The sequence below is a fragment of the Stegostoma tigrinum genome, chromosome 3 (assembly GCF_030684315.1).
Source record: "Stegostoma tigrinum isolate sSteTig4 chromosome 3, sSteTig4.hap1, whole genome shotgun sequence".
In the NCBI taxonomy this organism is placed as follows: domain Eukaryota; kingdom Metazoa; phylum Chordata; class Chondrichthyes; order Orectolobiformes; family Stegostomatidae; genus Stegostoma; species Stegostoma tigrinum.
Window position 1 is genome coordinate 136,200,746 of NC_081356.1, and position 18,653 is coordinate 136,219,398.

At 43.1% G+C, this 18,653-nt stretch overlaps 1 protein-coding gene across 4 annotated transcripts in view; it reads left to right on the forward strand.

The window, feature by feature from the left end:
* The window catches only part of ghra (growth hormone receptor a), a 173,176-nt gene that overhangs the window by 135,424 nt on the left and 19,099 nt on the right, over window positions 1-18,653 (forward strand). For all 4 annotated transcript variants that reach the window (XM_059644969.1, XM_048527652.2, XM_048527653.2 and 1 more), the window contains exons 8-10: window positions 3,263-3,432; window positions 16,272-16,450; window positions 17,385-17,538. In XM_059644969.1, the coding sequence (XP_059500952.1) occupies window positions 3,263-3,432; window positions 16,272-16,450; window positions 17,385-17,538 (503 nt within the window). The remainder of the gene's footprint in view (window positions 1-3,262; window positions 3,433-16,271; window positions 16,451-17,384; window positions 17,539-18,653) is intronic.

Here is an 18,653-nt window from a genome sequence, read left to right on the forward strand (position 1 = left end):
ACTATTCATAAAGTAGAGGGTTTTAGGCTGTGGTTGGGGAAAGGTAATTGCTGTAGTAAATAGGGGAGGCAGGGAAGAGGAGTTGTTGATCGTGCCTGTGACATCCACGAAGGAATTTAAAAAAAGGGTTTCACTGGACTCTTAATTGCCTTCCTAAACTGGCTGAGTAAGTCACTTAATTCCAGGGCAGTTAGTGATGGGCAACAAATGCTGCCATTGACACTTACATCACCTGCAAGAATAAAGGAAATAAAGCCGTTCATTCGAGTTTGTCTCATCAGATGATCTGCACTGTAATCCATGGCTGCCTTTCTGTTTTATAATTCAGCAATGAGAATGATCTGTGGTCCATGACATTTCCATCAGATTACCACTTCTACTATTCTATCTTTGCAGCCAGAATAAACAACAGAATTGTGCAAATATATGCAATTGCACTGAATGGCATACAGTATAGATAAACAACATTTCTCAACTAATAAGGGGTGATTTGATCAGTCCCACAGTTTATTTGGGGACGGCATGGTGGTTAGCACAGCAGCCTCACAGCACCAGGGACCCGGGTTCAATTCCAGTCACGGGCGACTGTCTGTGTGGAGTTTGCACATTCTCCCTGTGTCTGCATGGGTTTCCTCCCACAGTCCAAGGATGTGCGAGTTAGGTGGATTGGCCGTGCTGGGTTGCCCATAGTGTTTGGGGAGGTGTGGATTGGGTGGGTTGTTGGGGGATGGATCTGGGCGGGATGGTCCAGGGTTTGGTGTGGACTTGTTGGGCCGATGGCCTGTTTCCACACTGTAGGGATTCTACTCTATTAAAATGTGTTGTTGAGTACAAAAAAAATCTTGCTGTGTTTTAAAGTCGACTTTGTGGCAGTGTTTGATGGGGACAATGTAGAGGAAACTTTACTGTGTATCTAACTCTGTGCTGTCCCTGTCCAGGGAGTGTTTGATGGGGACAATGTGGAGGATGCTTTACTTTCACTTTAAAAGAGTAGAGGGATGTTTAAACTGTACTTGTCCAAAACTGTACCTGGCAACATAGGAACGTGGCTATTTGGATCTTCGAGTCTGCTCTGGCTGCTCTTGTTGGGGTCCAAACACTACTTACCTGTCTTCAGCCTACTCAACCCATGATCCCTCCTGTCTGTCAAAAATCTGTCTAACTCAGCAGGATATATTCAGTGATCCAGACTGCAATACTTTCTGGGGAAGAGAATTCCACCCTCTTGCAAGGGTCTGACAGAAAAAAAACTCATGTCTAACTTCAGAGAGAGGTCTGTAATTTGTACATGATGTCTCCTAGATTTAGTCTTCCCCATGAAAAGAAAATTCTCCTGGCATCCACCGTACATAGTCCTCACAGGATCTTCTTTGTTTCAAGATCATCTCAACATTCTTTTAAAGTCCAATGGGACTTCCGTCCTTGTGGTGATTGAAATGTACAGAATACTAGAGGCCTAGATAGAATGGACATGAAAAAGATGTTTCCACTGATAGGACAAACTGGCACCCGACGGCACAGTCTCAGAGTGAAGGGACGACCCTTTAGAACAGAAATGTGAGGGAATTTCTTCAGCCAGAGGGTATTTAATTTGTAGAACTCGTTGCCATATTGAGCTGTGGAGACCAAGTCGTTGAGTGTAATTATGCCAGAGATAGATAGGCTCTGAGATAACACAGTGTGGAGCTGGAGGTACACAGCAGGCCAGGCAGCATCAGAGGAATAGAAAAGCTGATGTTTTGGGCCAGGACCCTTCTTCAGAAATGGGGGAGGGGTCGGAGGCTATGAAATAAACCCCTACCCTTCTTGCATTTCTGAAGAAAGGTCCCAGCCCAAAACGTCAGGCCAGGCAGCTGTGTTCCTTCAGCCCCACACTGTGTTATCTCAGACTCCAGTATCAACAGTTCTTACTATCTCTGATTGATAGGCTTTTGGTTGGTTATGGGATCAAGGGTTGTGGGGAGAAGGCAGTAGAATGGGGTTGAGAAACATATTAGTCATGATTGAATGGCAGAGCAGACTCAGCGGACTGAATGGCCTAATTCTGTTCCTATAACTTATGGTCTTATTGTCAACATGTTGTAAACCCAACTGGAGAAGTATCTTTCCATTCGCATCATAGAGGTCTACTCAAAGAGAATTCCTGGATTTAGTCATCATTTCAGAAAAGCTCTCAGACATTTTTTTAAAAAAGGATCATTACAAAAGAAACTCAATGGGCCAAATGGCTTAATTCTGTTCCTCTGTCTTATGATGTTATGGGCAGTCATACTCCCTTGCCTGTGGGTTTCATTACTTTTTTTTCCATGTTTGGTGCAAGACTGTAAAGAGCTCAGGAACCAGTGGCCCAGGTGGAACCCAAACTGGGCATCACAGATCAGGTTATTGCTGAGCAGGTGCTGCTTGATAGCTCTGTTACTGACACCTTCCATCACTTTACTATCGAGAGTAAACAAATGGGACAGTAATTGACTAGGTTGGATCTGTCCTGCTTTTTGTGTACAGGAAATACTTGGGCAATTCTGCCCATTACTGGGTAAATGCTAATGCTGTAGCTACACTGGAACAGTTTGGCTAATGTATAAATCCAAAATATTGTTTGAAATTGATTAGATTAGATTCCCTACAGTGTGGAAATAGGCCCTTTGGCCCAACAAGTCCACACCGCCCCTTGTAGCATCCCACCCAGACCCACCCCCTCATAACCTACTATCCCTGAACACTACGGGCAACTTAGCATGGCCGATCCATCTAGCCTGCACATCTTTGGACTGTGGGAGGAAACTGCAGCACCTGGAGGAAACCCACACAGACACAGGGAGAATGTGCCAACTCCGCACAGACAGTTACCTGAGGATGAAATCAAACCTGGCTCCCTGCCGCTGTGATGCTGCAGTGCTAACCGCTGAGCCACCGTGCCGCTCAAATTAAGAGAAGCTTGATACTCAGTGAATCTGAGCAACAGTCCCAATAAATCTCGTGGGAAGACGGGTAAGAAATCTGGAATGAATGTTAAGACTGACATATGGAAGCAGTTTATATTTGATTCTATTTTATGCAGATATCTGAGGACTGGTGCTTGCAGATTGCTCTGCTGAAATTTATATTGTGTGCATTAACAATTCTGTATGTATTAAGGTACTGATCTAGTCTTTTCTGTCTTATAAGAAAATATAGTCAGCGATCAGTCCATGCTAAATTGTGTAATGTTTTGGAATGATTCCTATTTACCAAAGACACTAACAGATTAATGTTCCTTCAGGAATAATGCTGACTGGAAAGAATGTCCCAAATACATGCACAATGAAAACGCCTGCTATTTCAACCAAACCTACACCTCCATCTGGATTTCGTATTGTGTACAGCTTAAATCAGACATTCAGGATCAGAACATCACTTTCGATAAACGCTGCTTCTCCATTGATAACATTGGTAAAATAAATCTCCTACTTGTTCTTTGAGAGAGCAGTGAGAGGATGGATTAGGATGGTAGAGGAATGGTAATATCACTGGACTAGGAATCCAAAAACTTAGGCTGGTGGTCTGGGGACGTGGCTTCACGTCCTATTACAGCAGCTGGTGCAATTTCGAATTCAGTTACTAAATCTGGAACATAATATTAGCCTCAGTAAAGGCGACCATGAAATTATCATTGAGTGTTGTCAAAAAAAATCATGACTAATGTCCTTTAGGGAGAAGGAAATCTGCTGTCCTTATGTGGTCTGACTCCAGCCCTACAGCAATGTGGTTAACTCTTCACTTCCCCTTGAAATGGCCAAGCGGATTACTCATTCCAAGGATAATTAGGGAAGCTGGCAAGTGGCAATGTCCAATAAATAACAAGAGAATAACCAAATAATTACATCAGCGGAGTCTAGAGTTGGAACACAAACTTGCTCAGAAATGGGAGAAATCTCTTTGTCAGACATTAACCTTGTTTACGAACCGTCTTAATTTATACTGTAATCATAGAAATAGGGAACTGATTAATTAGTGGTATAGATTGTTCTTTCCTTTAAAATTTGGTATTCTTGCATCTATCTTGCAAGTGCAAGAGAAAAGCTTTGCCAGCATGCCTCTCTTCAGCAAAAGTCAAGTTTTACAAGTGACTGTAGCTCGAATGTAATGTATAATTTTTAGTCTACAGGATTTGTACATTACATTACTTGAATAATTTGAATTGAACAAGCTCATTAAGATCAAGGGACTGGGACTGTAAATTCAAAATTCTTTGTTTAATTTGAATATTGCTTTGTGTTCATCCAAGACAGGTTCAATTACGTAGTTTCAAGAGTCTTATCAGAGTAACAAATCTCAGTGAGAGTTCCAAATGTCATTTTGAGGTGATGAAGACATGAATGAAGGTTTCAGCAGCAGCTCAACTGAGACAGGGTAAAGTCTGGTGATGTTACAGAGGCGTAAATAGACAATCTTAAGAGTTGGCTTAAATGTATGGTCAGCAACTCTTCTCAAGAGTTGAATACTCTGAACAACTTGGTAACATCTTAGATTGTGCCAGGATAAGGGACAAAGTCAGTAGATGGGTAATGGATTTTGGGGCATGGATCAGTCTTTCTATGCTTAATTAGAAGAAATTTCTGCTCATCCAGCACTGATGACCAAAAGAAATAGGAACAGAGGAGGCCATTCAGCCCCTCAAGCTTGCTCTGCCATTCAGTAGGATCATGGCTGATCTGACATTCTTCACATTCACTTTCCTGCCCTTTCACCATAACTTTTGATTCCCTGACTGATCAAGAATCTATCTCATCCTTAAATATACACGGGGAATCTGCCCCACAACTCTCAATGGCAAGGAGATCCAAAGACTCACAACCCTCAGGGAGAAGGAACTCCTCCTCATCTCAGTCTTAAATTGGTGCCCCTCTATTCTGTCGCTGTGCCATCTGGTTCTAGACTCTCCCATGAGGGGAAACATCCTCTCAGCATTCACCCTGTCACGTCTCTTAAGAATTCAACATCTGTCAATGATATCACCTCTCATTCTTCTAAACTCCAGTGAGTAGAGTGCCAACCTGTTTAACCTTTGCAATACAACATTCCCGTCATACCAGGAATCATCACGCGAACCTTCTCTGAACAGCCTCCAATAAATCAATCATTTTCTTTCAAGAAGAGGACCATAACTGCTCCCAATACTCCAGATTGGTCTCACCAGAACCCTCAACACTTGCAGTAAGACTTCCCTACTCTCATACTCCAGCTCCCTTCAAATAAGGGCCAACATTCTATTAGCCACCCTGATTACCTGCTGCCCCTGTATCTTAGCTTTCTGGGTTTCATGCACAGGTCCCCCAAGTCCCCTTGTGTTGCAGCTTTCTGTAGTTTTTCTTTATTCAAATAATACTCTTTTCTTTTGTTGTCCCTTCAAAAATGAACAACTTCTCACTTTCCCACACTGTACTCTATTGCCAACTTTTTGCCTACTTTAATTAGGAGCCTGATAATTTAGCAACATGATGTAAGGTAGAGGTAGGTGTGTCATTCTGTATTGGTCTAAAAGGGTTAATGCTGAGGATAAGCACCCCATTATGATGATGTCATAGGGACTGTTGGGCAGAAGAGCTTAGGATATCAAAGCAGTGAAACTGACATGTAGTCCTCACGGTCCACGTGATATCAAGAAACAGTTAGTGACACTGGATATTACAAAGGCTACGAGCCCAGACAACATTCCACCAATAGTACTGAAGGCTTGTACTCCAGAAATTGCAGCTCCCCTAGCCAAGCTCTTTCAGTAGTTACAATTCTGACATCAATCTGACAATGTGGAACATTGATCAGGTATGTCCTGTATACAAAAAGCAGGACAAACCTAATTCAGCAAATTACTGCCCAATCAGTCTACTCACAATCTTCAGTAAGGTGATGAAAGATGTCCTCAACAATGATATCAAGCATCACTTACTGAACAATAACCTGTGCTGTGACACTCAGTTTCAGTTCCGGCAGGGACACTGAGCTACTGATCTCATTATGGCCTTGGTTCAAACTTAGATAAAAGCTGAATTCCACAGGTGAGGTCAGGTGAGAGTGACAGCCCTTGACACCAAGGCTGCATTTGATCACATGTGACATCAAGGAGCCCTAGCAAAACTGGACTCAGTGGGTATCGGCAGAAAACTTTCCAGTGTTTGGAGTCATACCTGGCTCATATAAGATGGCTGTGGTTGTTGGAGGTCAATCATTCTCAGCATCAGGACATCTCTGCACAAGTTTCTCAGGGTAATGTCTGTAACTCAGTCATCTTTAGCTGCTTCATCAATGACCTTACCTCCATCATAAGGTCAGAAGTGGGGAAGGTCATCGATGATCGCACAATGTTCACCACTTTCCAGTACCTCAGATACTGAAGCAGTCTGTGTCCAAATGCAGCACAACTTGGACAATTTCCAGGCTTGTGCTGACAGGTGGCAAATAACATTTGCATCATGCAAGTGCTGGGCAATGACCATCTCCAATAAGAGATAATTTAACCATCGCCCCTTGACATTCAACGGTGTTACCATCACTGAATCCTCAATTACCACCATCCTGGAGATTGCCATTGGCCAGAAACTGAACTGGACTAGCCATATAAATGAAGTGGATGTAACAGCAGGTCAGAGATTAGGAATACTGCCACGGGTAAGTAACCTCCTGACTTCCCAAAGCCTGTCCACCATCCAAAAGGTACAAGTTGTGAGTGTGATGAATACTCAGAACTTGCCTGGATGAGTGTAGCTCTCACAGCACTCAAGAAGACTGACATCTAGGACAAAGCAGCCTGCTTAATTAACACCTTATTCACCACTTCCACCTTCTTTACTGATGTTCAATAGCAACGATGTGTATCATCTACATGATGGTCTGTCACAAATCACCAAGTCTTCCAAACCCAGAACTATTTCCATCTCGAACTACAAGGGCAGCAGATATGTGGGAACACCACCACCTTCAAGTTCTCCTTCAAGTCACTCACCATCCTGACTTGGAAAGATATCACCAATTCTTCAGCGTTCATTAGGTTAAAATCCTGGAATTCCCTCCCTAAAGGCATTGTGGGTCAACGTACAACACATGGGCGGCAGCGGTTCTAGAAGAGAGCCCATCACCACCTTTTCAAGGGCAACTAGGGACAGACAATAGGTACAGGCCCAGCTAGCGATGTCCACTGTCAGATGGGAACAGATCTGGTGGGATACTTGAGGGAACAGCATGGGAGCAGAAAGAGAAACCATTACAGATGATTGATCGGCTGTAGTGAGACAGCAGGGATGTACTCTATTGAGAGCAGTTCCACACACCCGCACATTAGAGGAGAGAACTTGGAAGCAGAGTGGGTGATCACTGTGTCAAATGGGGAGGCAATGGGCCTGGTGGTATTATCACTGGACTGTTAATCCTAAGACTCAGAAAATGTTCCGGAGATTTGGGTTCAAACCCCACCATGGTAGATAGTGGAATTTTATTTCACATCTGGAATTAAGAGTCTAATGATGAACGTGAATCCACTGTCGACTGTCAAGCAAAGCCCATCTGGTTCACTAACATCCTTTAGGGAAGGAATCCTTACTTGGTCTGGCCTACACATGACTACAGACCCACAGCAATGTAGTTGACTGTTAATTGACCTCTGTGCAATTAGGTATGGACAATAAATTCTGGCCAAGCTGGTGACACCCTTATCCCATGAATGAATTTTAAAGAAGCTGCAGACAGGTCAAAAAGGACAAGAGAGGAAATTTTACAATTGTTCTCGTTGTAAATTATGATTGTGATACAATAAGGACTGCAGATGCTGGAAGCCACAGCCTATTAGCACAGCAGGTCAGACAGCATCCAAAGAGCGGGAAAGTAAACGTTTCAGGCCGAAACATACAAAACAGCCGGCCCGAAACAGTGACTGTTTTGCTCTTCAGACACTGTATGACCTACTGTGCTTTTCTAGCCTCACACCTATAGACTTTAAAACTAAGGTCAGTTCCAAGGTAGGGAGAAAAACCTGAAGGCAAGGATTCAAACTTTGACTTTCAGAAAAGGAATGCTCAGATTTAGGAGGTGACAACATATTTGTGGGGCTTTGAGAAGAAAGGAAGGTTGGAGATCGGGTCACTGGTTTGTAAAGAATGTAGAGTCAAGAGGTAGTTTTATTCAACCAGTTTGATAGTAGATTTCAAGGGAAACAGGGATAACACCTGAAGGGAAAGTTACATTCACAATTTCGTCTAACGTGCAGACTACGAGAGGGTAATAAAGTGTGGAGCTGGATGAACACAGCAGGCCAAGCAGCATCTCAGGAGCACGTTTCGGGCCTAGACCCTTCTAGGATGTTTCGTGGAGACATTGAGCTGTGAAAGGATATGAAGGGAGTTCAATGTGAAAGTAGTGAAACATACAAAATCAGGGTGATGGCAGGATGGAGCTTTAGAGGAAGCTTGACATGATGGCTTAATGGAAGGGAAGGATAAGAAGATAACCTAAGAGTGAGAGGAGATTATTTATCTTGTCAAGTCTGTCCTGCCATTTAAAATCATCACAGCTGATTTTGAGCCTGAGCTCTGCCCTTTCGCCCCCTTCCCCATTTCTTTGAAAACTTTGAGGCAGCTGGGAAGATGCTTTCAGCTTTTCTCCAGAAACTCTTCACATCGATATGTGAGTGGAGATGATAGGAGACAAAGACAGCCTGTAGTAGGCCCAGAAGTGAAGGGTTAGCTGTATTTCCAGAAGTTTTAGCAGGTGCAACCAGGACCCCATAGCACTTCAAGTGGTCCTGACAGATGTAAAAGTGAGTTCACTAATCTTGTCATCCATTTCAACTGCATGTCTCCACAATCAACGGGAAGGGAAAAGATGTTCCCAGGGCAATGGCCAGTGTGAGACAGAGTGATGGGATACCTAGGGATTGAGACATTATGATATGAATGTGTTTGAGTAAATCAGGAGCTGCAGAAACATTCTGCTGACTTTGTCTAATCTAAGAAAGAACAAAGAATAATGCAGCACAGGAACAGGCCCTTCCATATTAAAACTGTCTTCACTTACAGAATCCATATCCCTCTATTCCCTCCTTATTCACATATTCATCCAGGTGCTCCTTGCATGCTGCTGTTATTGTGCCTGCTTCCACCACCTCCTCTGGCTGTGCCTTCCAGGCACTCACCACCTTTTGTGTGAAAAACATGCTTCGCATATCTCTTTTATACTTCCACCCTTGCACCTTGAACCTGTGTCCCCTAGTAATTGACTCTCCACCGGGGGAAAAAAGTCTCATACTTTCCACTCACAATCTTATAAACTTCTATCAGGTCACCCTCAACCTCCTGCATTCCAGTGAAAATAAAATCAGTCTATCCAACCTTTCTTCCGAGCTAAAATCCCCCATACCAGGCAACATCCTGGTAAACCTTTTCTGTACCCTCTCCAAAACATCCACATCCTTCTGGAAGTGTGCTGACCAGAACTGGACATAATATTCCAAGTGTGGTCTAACTAAAGTTCTATAAAGCTGCAGCACAACTTGTCTATCATCATGCTCAATACCCCTTCCAATGAAGGTAAGCATGCCATAGGCCTTTTTTTAACAACCTTATCTACCTGCATTACCACCTCAATAAATCTGTGGACCGGTACACCTAGATCTCTCTGCATACCAATATTCCCAAGGGTTATGCCATTCACTGTATAATTTATGCCTGTACCTGACCTTCCAAAATGCATCACCTCACATTTGTCCAAATTAAACTCCATCTGCCATTTTTCTGCCTATGCCTCCAACTGATCTCTATCCTGCTGTATCCTTTGAAAATCCTCCTCACTATCCACAACTCCACCAATCTTCGTATTGTTTGCAAACTAGCTATGTTTTCCTCCAAATCATTTAGGTAGACCATGAACAGCACAGATCCCAGCATTGATCCCTGAGGAACACCACTAGTCATAATCCTCCAATCCAAAAAGCATCCTTCTAGCACTACCATCTGTCTACTATGGCTAAGCCAGTCTGTGTCTATATTGCCAGCTCACCCCTGATACCATGTGACTTCACCTTTTGCACCAGTCTGCCATAAAGGACCTTATCAAAGGCTTCATTGAAGTCCATGTGGACAACATCAACCACTTTTCCCTCGTCACCTCCTCAAAAAACTTGATCAAGTTAATGAGGAATGACTTCGCCCACACAAAACCATGCTGTCTATCCAATGATTAATAAGTCTATTTGCTTCTAAATGCATAAAGGTCTTGTCCCTGAGAATCTTTTCCAATAATTTCCCTACCACCAACATGAGACTCACAGGTCTATAAATTCCAGGATTATCCCTGCTACTCTTTTCGAACAATGACATAACTATGGCTACTCTCCAGTCCTCTAGAATCTTACCTGTGGCCAAAGAGAATACAAAGATATCTGTCAATGCTCCAGAAATTTGTTCTCTTGCCTCCCTCAATATTCTGGGATCGATCCCATCAGGACCTGGGGACTTATCTACTTTAAAACTTTTTAAGACGGACAATACCTCTTCCTTTTTAATAGCGATTTAGCTTAGAAACTTGACACTTCCTTCCCTGAAATCATTCTCCATCAATTCCTTCTCTTTGGTGAGTATTGACACAAAGTATTCATTTAGGACCCACACATAGGTTACCTCCTTTGTCCTTCAGTGGGTCAACCCTTTCCTTGGCTACGCTCTTGCTTTTTATATATGTATAAAAAGCCTTAGGATTCTTCTTAATCCTATTTGCTATCAACCTTTCATGAATTCTTTGTTTCAGCTCTTTCCTACTTTCCTTATATATTTTAAGGGTTTCATCTGTTTGCATCTTCCTGTTATCCTTATGCATGAGTATCTTAAAACTCATGGTGTTATGGTCACTACTCCTAAAATACTTCCCCACTGAAACTTCATTCACCTGGTCGGGCTCATGTCCCAAAATAGTTCCAGTACAACCCCTTCCCTGGTTGGACAGTTTACAAATTGTGTTAAGAATCCCTCCTGAAAGGTCCTTACAAATTCTGCCCCATTCAAGCTCCTAGCATGTAGTGAGTTCCAGTCAATACGGGTTAAGTTAAAATCATCTATCACAACAACTCTGCTGTTTTTACATCTTTCCTAAATCTGTATACTTATTCTCTCCTCTACCTTCTGCTGGCTGTTGGGAAGCCGATAGTACACCCTAAGCATTGTGATTTCCCTTTCCTATTCCTGAATTCCACCCAGATTGCCTCGCTGCACAAGTCCTTTGATATATCTTCCCTCTGTACAGCTGTGAGATACTCTTTTACCAGTAATGCAACTCTCCCAGCCCTTTTACTTCCTTTTCTATCACACACAAAACATCTAAAACCTGGGACATTCAGCTGCCAGTCCTGTCTTCTTTTCGCCAAGTCCCTGTAATTGCAATAATGTCATAGTTCCAATTACTAACCAACACTCTGAGTTCAGTTAATGCTTTCCAAGTTTTCTGTTATCACATCTTTTATTGAGGTGGATGAGTGAGCCACTCTTGCATTTCTATAAAAAGTGAAAGAACTGCACTTGATGTAAATCAAAAATGGAAACAGAAGTTGCTGGAAAAGGTGAGCAGGTCTGGCAGCGTCTGTGAAGAAAAAATTCAGAGTTAACGTTTTGGGTCCAGTGACTCTTTCTTAGAACAAGAGTATATAGGGTTTTGGAACTGTAAAATAATGGAAGGTGCAATCTTTACCAAGTTTAATTGAAAATACCAAACATGAATTAACATGGGGACTGTAACTTTTGATAATGAATGTTGCTGATAGTTGCCTGAAGTTCCAGGACACTACAACCAGGATTATTATTTGTTAAAAAAGGGCAGAGCCTAGAGCACTACCTTCTCATCCACCCCCTCAAACTCATCCCCGTAATACAGAGAGTGAGTGGGTGCATTAGCTTTCCCAATTTGTATCAATAAAGAATTCAGGGTCAATTGAGCAAAGTCAGTCATGAGAACTGGGAGAACAGTTTGGCCATGTCTGGCTCTTTCAAGCTTAATCAGAGATGCAGGGAAGCAAGAAGAGTCTTACATGAGTTCAGCCAATTTAAAGCAATGAATGTAGCATCTTTCTGAAATCCACCCAATGAATTTACATATTTCCCCAAGCATTTCAATTGCGCTTGACAGGTTTCAGGCCATTGCTGAGTGGTTTCCACTTTGCATCCAGAGGAATTTACATTTGAATGATGCTTTTGAGTGGCATTTTACATATTGGATCAATAATATGTGATGGAGTTTAGAAGTATCTGTTTCTAATGTAACCAGGGCTGTCAGTAAGAAATGTACTATCACAGAAACATCTCTCAATTCACTTACAACTGCACTTAAATCCTAAATTAGTCAGCCTTTGAACTTCTGTCCACCTCTGCATTCTTGCAGCTACTGATTTACTTAAACAAACCCATTCACTCTTTACGTCGTAGAAACCCCAGAGTGTTGGAAACAGGCCCTTCAGCCCAACAAGTCTACACTGACACTCAAAGCATTCCCCTCAGACCCATCCCCCTAATCTACATCCCTGATCACTACAGACAATTTAACACAGCCAATCCAACTAACCTGCACATCTTTGAATTGTGGAAGGAAACTGGAGCACCTGGAGGAAACCCACTCTGACATGGGGAGAACATGCAAACTCCACACAGGCAGCCACCTGAGGGTGGAATTGAACCCGGGTCCCTGACACTGTGAGGCAGCAATGCTAACTACTGAGCCACCATGCTGCCCCCCTACCTCTCATCCTGGCTGATCCCCTGTACATCCAACATCGCAAGGGCAACCAGGGACATGCAATATATACTGGCCAGGCAGTGATGCCCAAACCCCAAGAATGATTTAAAAAAAAACACCCCTACCTCAAAGATAATCCACAGTTTCTTTCTCTGCTCAGTCTTGTTCTTAAAGCCCTGAAATGAACATAAAATTCTACAGATGCCAGAAATCTAAAATAAAAATAGGAAATGTGGGAGTAACTCAGCAGGTCTGGCAGCATCTGTGGATGGAAAAAACATTGTTAAGGTTTCGAGTCAAAAATCTCCTTAAACTTGAAATGTTAACTTTGTTTCTCTCCTCACAGGTAGTGCCAGAACTGCTGAGTTTCTCCAGCATTTTCTCTTTTTATCTTAAAGATTTCTCTCCATTTTATACACCCTCACCTCCAAGAAAAATTGTGAGAAACTCCTGGACTTCTTAGTCAGCAAAAGCAAGACCATCCATCAGTCACCTCTGCTGTTCTCCCACTCAGGTACTGTACCAAATCGCTCAGGCTTCCTGTCTGCACGAGCCATGAATTTGGAGCTTTTCTCTGGCTTCTTTTCTACATTTCCCCATAGAAACCAATAGGAGGAGTAGGCCATTTGGCCCTTCAAGCCTCTTCCGACATTCAGTACGATCATGGCTGATCCTCTATCTCCATGCCATATTTGTACTTTTTTCTCCCTAACATGATGTCTTTAATAACAAAAATCTCTTTTTCGAATATTTTCAGTGACTTGGGTTACAAAGATTTCTGTGGTAGCAAATTCCACAGGTTCACTATACTGCTCCGTTAGTGAAGAACTATTTCCTTATCTCAGTCCAAAATGGCCTACTTTACCTTGTGTCCTGAGACTGTGTCCCTGGTTCAAATTCTCCAACTGGCAAAATAATCTCCCTGCATCTCATCTGACCAGCATGCCCTCTTCAGGCTCATTATATACATAACCTACTTCTTGCTTTCTTCATGTGTACAAAATGATCAAAGGTATAGATAGAGTGGATGGCCAGAGACTTTTTTCCTAGGGTGGAGGTAGCTATTACGAGGGGCATAGTTTTAAAGTGAGTGGAGTTAGATATAGGGGAGACGTCAGAGGTAGGTTCTTTACTCAGAGAATGGTAGGGGTGTGGCATGCATTGCCGGAGAGGGTAGTGGAGTCGGCCTCATTAGGCGCATTTAAGCAGCTATTACATAGGCATATGGATGATAGTGTAACATAGGGGAGGAGGTTAGATAGACCTTAGATTTAGGGTAAAGGTTCGGCACAGCATCATGGATTGAAGGGCCTGTACTGTGCTGTACTGTTCTATGATCTATTAATCTGATTCCTCAAACTGTTCCACTCAACCTTGACCTTGACCACGTCTCCCACATTTCCCGCAACACATCCCTCACACACCGCCCCCGCCACAACCGCCCCCAGAGGATCCCCCTCGTTCTCACATACCACTCCACCAACCTCCGGATACAACACATCATCCTCCGACACTTCCGCCATCTACAATCCGACCCCACCACCCAAGCTATTTTTCCATCCCCACCCTTGTCTGCCGTCCGGAGAGACCACTCTCTCCGCGACTCCCTTGTCTGCTCCACACTCCCCTCCAACCCCACCACACCCGGCACCTTCCCCTGCAACCGCAGGAAGTGCTACACTTGCCCTCACACCTCCTCCCTCACCCCTATGCCAGACCCCAAGATGATTTTCCATATCAAGCAGATGTTCACCTGCACATCTGCCAATGTGATATATTGTATCCATTGTACCCGGTGTGGCTTCCTCTACATTGGGGAAACCAAGCGGAGGCTTGAGGACCGCTTTGCAGAACACCTCCACTCGGTTCGCAACAAACAACTGCACCTCCCAGTCGCAAACCATTTTAACTCCCCCTCCCATTCCTCAGACGACATGTCCATCATGGGCCTCCTGCAGTGCCACAATGATGCCACCCAAAGGTTGCAAGAACAGCAACTCATATTCCGCTTGGGAACCCTGCAGCCCAATGGTACCAATGTGGACTTCACAAGCTCCCCTTCCCCCGCTGCATCCCAAAACCAGCCCAATTCTTCCCCTCCCCCCACTGCATCACAAAACCAGCCCAGCTCAACCCCTCCCCCCACCGCATCCCAAAACCAGCCCAGCCTGTCTCCGCTTCCCTAACCTGTTCTTCTTCTCACCCATCCCTTCCTCCCACCTCAAGCTGCACCTCCATTTCCTACCTACCACCTCATCCCGCCTCCTTGACCTGTCCGTCTTCCCTGGACTGACCTATTCCCTCCCTACCTCCTCACCTATACTCTCCTCTCTACCTATCTTGTTTTCTCTCCATCTTCGGTCCGCCTCCCCCTCTCTCCCTATTTATTCTAGTTCCCTGTCCCCATCCCCCTCTCTGATGAAGGGTCTAGGCCCGAAACGTCAGCTTTTGTGCTCCTGAGATGCTGCTTGGCCTGCTGTGTTCATCCAGCTCCACACTTTGTTATCTTGGACTCTCCAGCATCTGCAGTTCCCATTATCACCACTCAACCTCTCCCTTTGGTCTCGGAAATGTTATCCAATATTTCTCACTCGTTCGGTTGACAAGCCAATTTGTTGACTCTGTTTCTCCTTTCATGATATTACCAGTCCTGTTTTTATTTCAGATTTTCATCATCTACAATATTATGCTTCACCATTCATGTTTAATTCATTTCATGTAGCTTTTGATGTGGTAACAGAGTGTTGCCGAGGGCAATTCTCGTGGAGATGTTGTACGATGGACTTCCACATGAAGTTTGAAAAAGTGCCACAACTAGGCCTGTCAGTAACCCTCAAGTTGTGAAATAAAGCAGACAGTAACAGCATGGATATGAAGTTGTTCAAGGGACAGGAACCTGTTGTGATGAATGATTGCTTTTATTTCTGCAGAGGGTACATAGTGAGGTTTCCCTTGGGCTTGCTAATAGGATGTTCCTTTTCTTGGTCTAGACTTAAACTAGACTTGTCTGTGTGGCGTGCGACATTTGTGGATGACACAAAACTTGTGAGTATTGAAAATTTTGAGGTGGATAGCGATGGACTTTAACAAGATATGACAAGGCTGATAGAATGCATGGATGAGCAGCAGGTTATATTTGCTGCAGGGAAGTGTGAAGTGATTCATTTGGCTGCAGAGGGATTACAGATTTAAGGAGACAATTCTAAAAGAGGTTCAAGGCCGGAAGGTATCTGTGCACAAATGATTAAAGGTGGCAGTTATACAAAAACAATATACTGCAGATGCTGAGAATCTGCAATTATAACAAAATATGCTGGAAAATTTCAGCAGGTCTGGCAGCATCTGTGGAGACAAACAGAATTATTGTCACAGGCCAATGAGCTTTCATCAGAACTGATCAGCACAGTTTGAGAAAGTTGTTAAAAGGGCTTTGGAAATACAAATGTAGAGAAGAAAAATCAAGGAGGTTTTGATGAGTTCCTGAAATCAGATCTTTTCATTCATTGTTTCCGACTTCCTCTTGGCAGTGAAACCTGATCCGCCGATTGCGCTGAACTGGACCCTGCTTAATATCAGTCAGTCTGGGCTGCTCGCTGACATCCAAGTTTTGTGGGAGGCGCCGCCTACTGCTGATATCAGGAATGGATGGATATCTCTCAAGTATGAGATACAATATAAAGCCAGCGAGAGTAACCACTGGGACTCGGTATGTTCAAATGTCTTCAGCAGTTATGCTTGTTTTTTCAACTCAGTGAAATTTCACAGATGAATCCCCTACCTCCTGGGGAGCAATACCACCTATAAGTACCCCTCCAAGCTGTTCACCGTCCTGACTTGGAAATATATTGTCATTCCTTTGCTGTCATGGGCCTACATCTTGGAATTCTCTCCCTAGTGGTATTTTGAGTCTACTTATAGCACATGGACTGCAGCAGTTCAAGAAGTCAGCTCACCACCATCACCATCTCAAGGGCAACTAGGGATGGGCAGTAAATTCCAGTCCAGCCAGTGATGCCCACAGCCCATAGATGAATTTGAAGAATAAAACATTCTGTGTAAATGCTGAGTCAGCTATGAGATTAAGGTACAATAAGAAACTGAAACAAACACAAACAATGCTGGAGAATCTCACATGTCTGGTAGAACTGAAGAAGAGACATACCAATCTCGAAACGTTAATTGTTTCCCTCCCCACATATGCTGCCAGACCTGTTGAATTTCTCCAGCATTCTGTGTTTGTTCGAGATTTCCAGCATCCCACAGTATTTTGCCAATAAAAAAACTACTTCAAGCAGCATAAAATACACATAAGACAAAAAAGTTGTTGCATTTTTGCTGTAGGGAGTGTTGCTGGCCCAAACCAAAGAAAACTTCAGAGATGAACAAATATAGATCTTTGAGATTGTCTCTGTTTGTTGAAGAGAGACCAAGCTTCAACTAACCCAAATTGACAGCTGTCCTCATTAGAGGCTTCTTTGGTAATAATCTCCTTCCAGAGTCAAAGGACCATAACTGTAACAAACATTTACCTGCCTATCAGAGCAGGTCCCTCTCACCCGCTGCCCTGTAAGGTGCCTCTTGACCTTTATTATTTAATGTTTGATTCTCCTGATCTGAACTTGTTTCCCTTCATGTGACAGATTGAGGCCTTTTCAACTTCCCATCCAGTTTATGCACTCAGTACTGGCAAGGGTTATGAGATCAGACTCCGATGTAAACAGATCGCCAATGGGGATTTTAGTGAGTTCAGTGATTTGGTGTACGTCTTCATTCCTGCACCACAATTGGCAGAAGGTGAGAGGAACAGCTGTTTATATTCTCTGACAGGCATGCCGAACTATTCATAACTAATATGTTTGTAATTACTACTAAACCTATAAACAAATGATCATATAACAACTTTCATAAGTTGATTGGAGCAGACTGTTCAATAGTAAAAGTACATCTGACAAGTGGGAAGCATACAAGAGTGTGATTACGAGAGTTGTTGCTATTAGAGTGAAGGGTAAGGCATTGAGATTATGGAATAATGGGTGAATAAAGATTTTGAAGTTCTAGTCAAGAATAAAATAATTTTTTAAAAAATATAGACAACTTAGTTCAACTGAATCTCTTAATCAATAGAAAGAGTGTAGGCGCATTCTTAAGAGAGAAAATCAGGAAGGCAAAGAGCGGATATAAGATTGCATTGGCAGATACGGTTAAGGATAATCCAGAGATTCTACAAATACATTAAGAGCAAGAGGGTAACTAGAGAGAAGTTGGGCCTCTTAAAGATCAAGGAGGTCATCTTTGTGTTGAAGCGCAGGAGATAGGAGAGATACTAAATGAAAAAAATCATGTTTGATTTTACTGTGGAGAAAGAAATGGAATCTAGAGAATGAAGAGAAGTAAACATTTATGTTTTAAAAACAGTTCACATTACAGAACAGAAAGTTCAGCGGATCTTAGAGAATATAAAGGTGGATAAAACTCAGCGATCTGATCTAATGTATCCCAGAATTTTGTGGGAAGTAAGGGAGGAAATTACAAGATCCTTTGCAGAAATATTTGCATCATCTAAGGTGCCTGATGATGAGAGGGTAGCTAATGTTGTAAATTAGAGGAGGTAAATTTAAAATGGAAATGAGATGACATTTCTTCAGCCAGACAGTTGTGGGCTTATGGAATTCATTGCCACGAAGTGCAGTGGAGGCCGGGACGTTAGATGCCTTCAAGGCAGAGATCGACAAACTCTTGATTTCACAAGGAATCAAGGGCAGAGAGTGCAGGGAAGTGGAGTTGAAATGCCCATCAGCCATGATTTAAATGGCGGGGTAGACCTGATGGGCCGAATGGCCTTACTTCCACTCCTATGTCTTATGGTCTTTGTTTAAGAAAGGTTGTAAGGATAAACCGGGAAACCATAG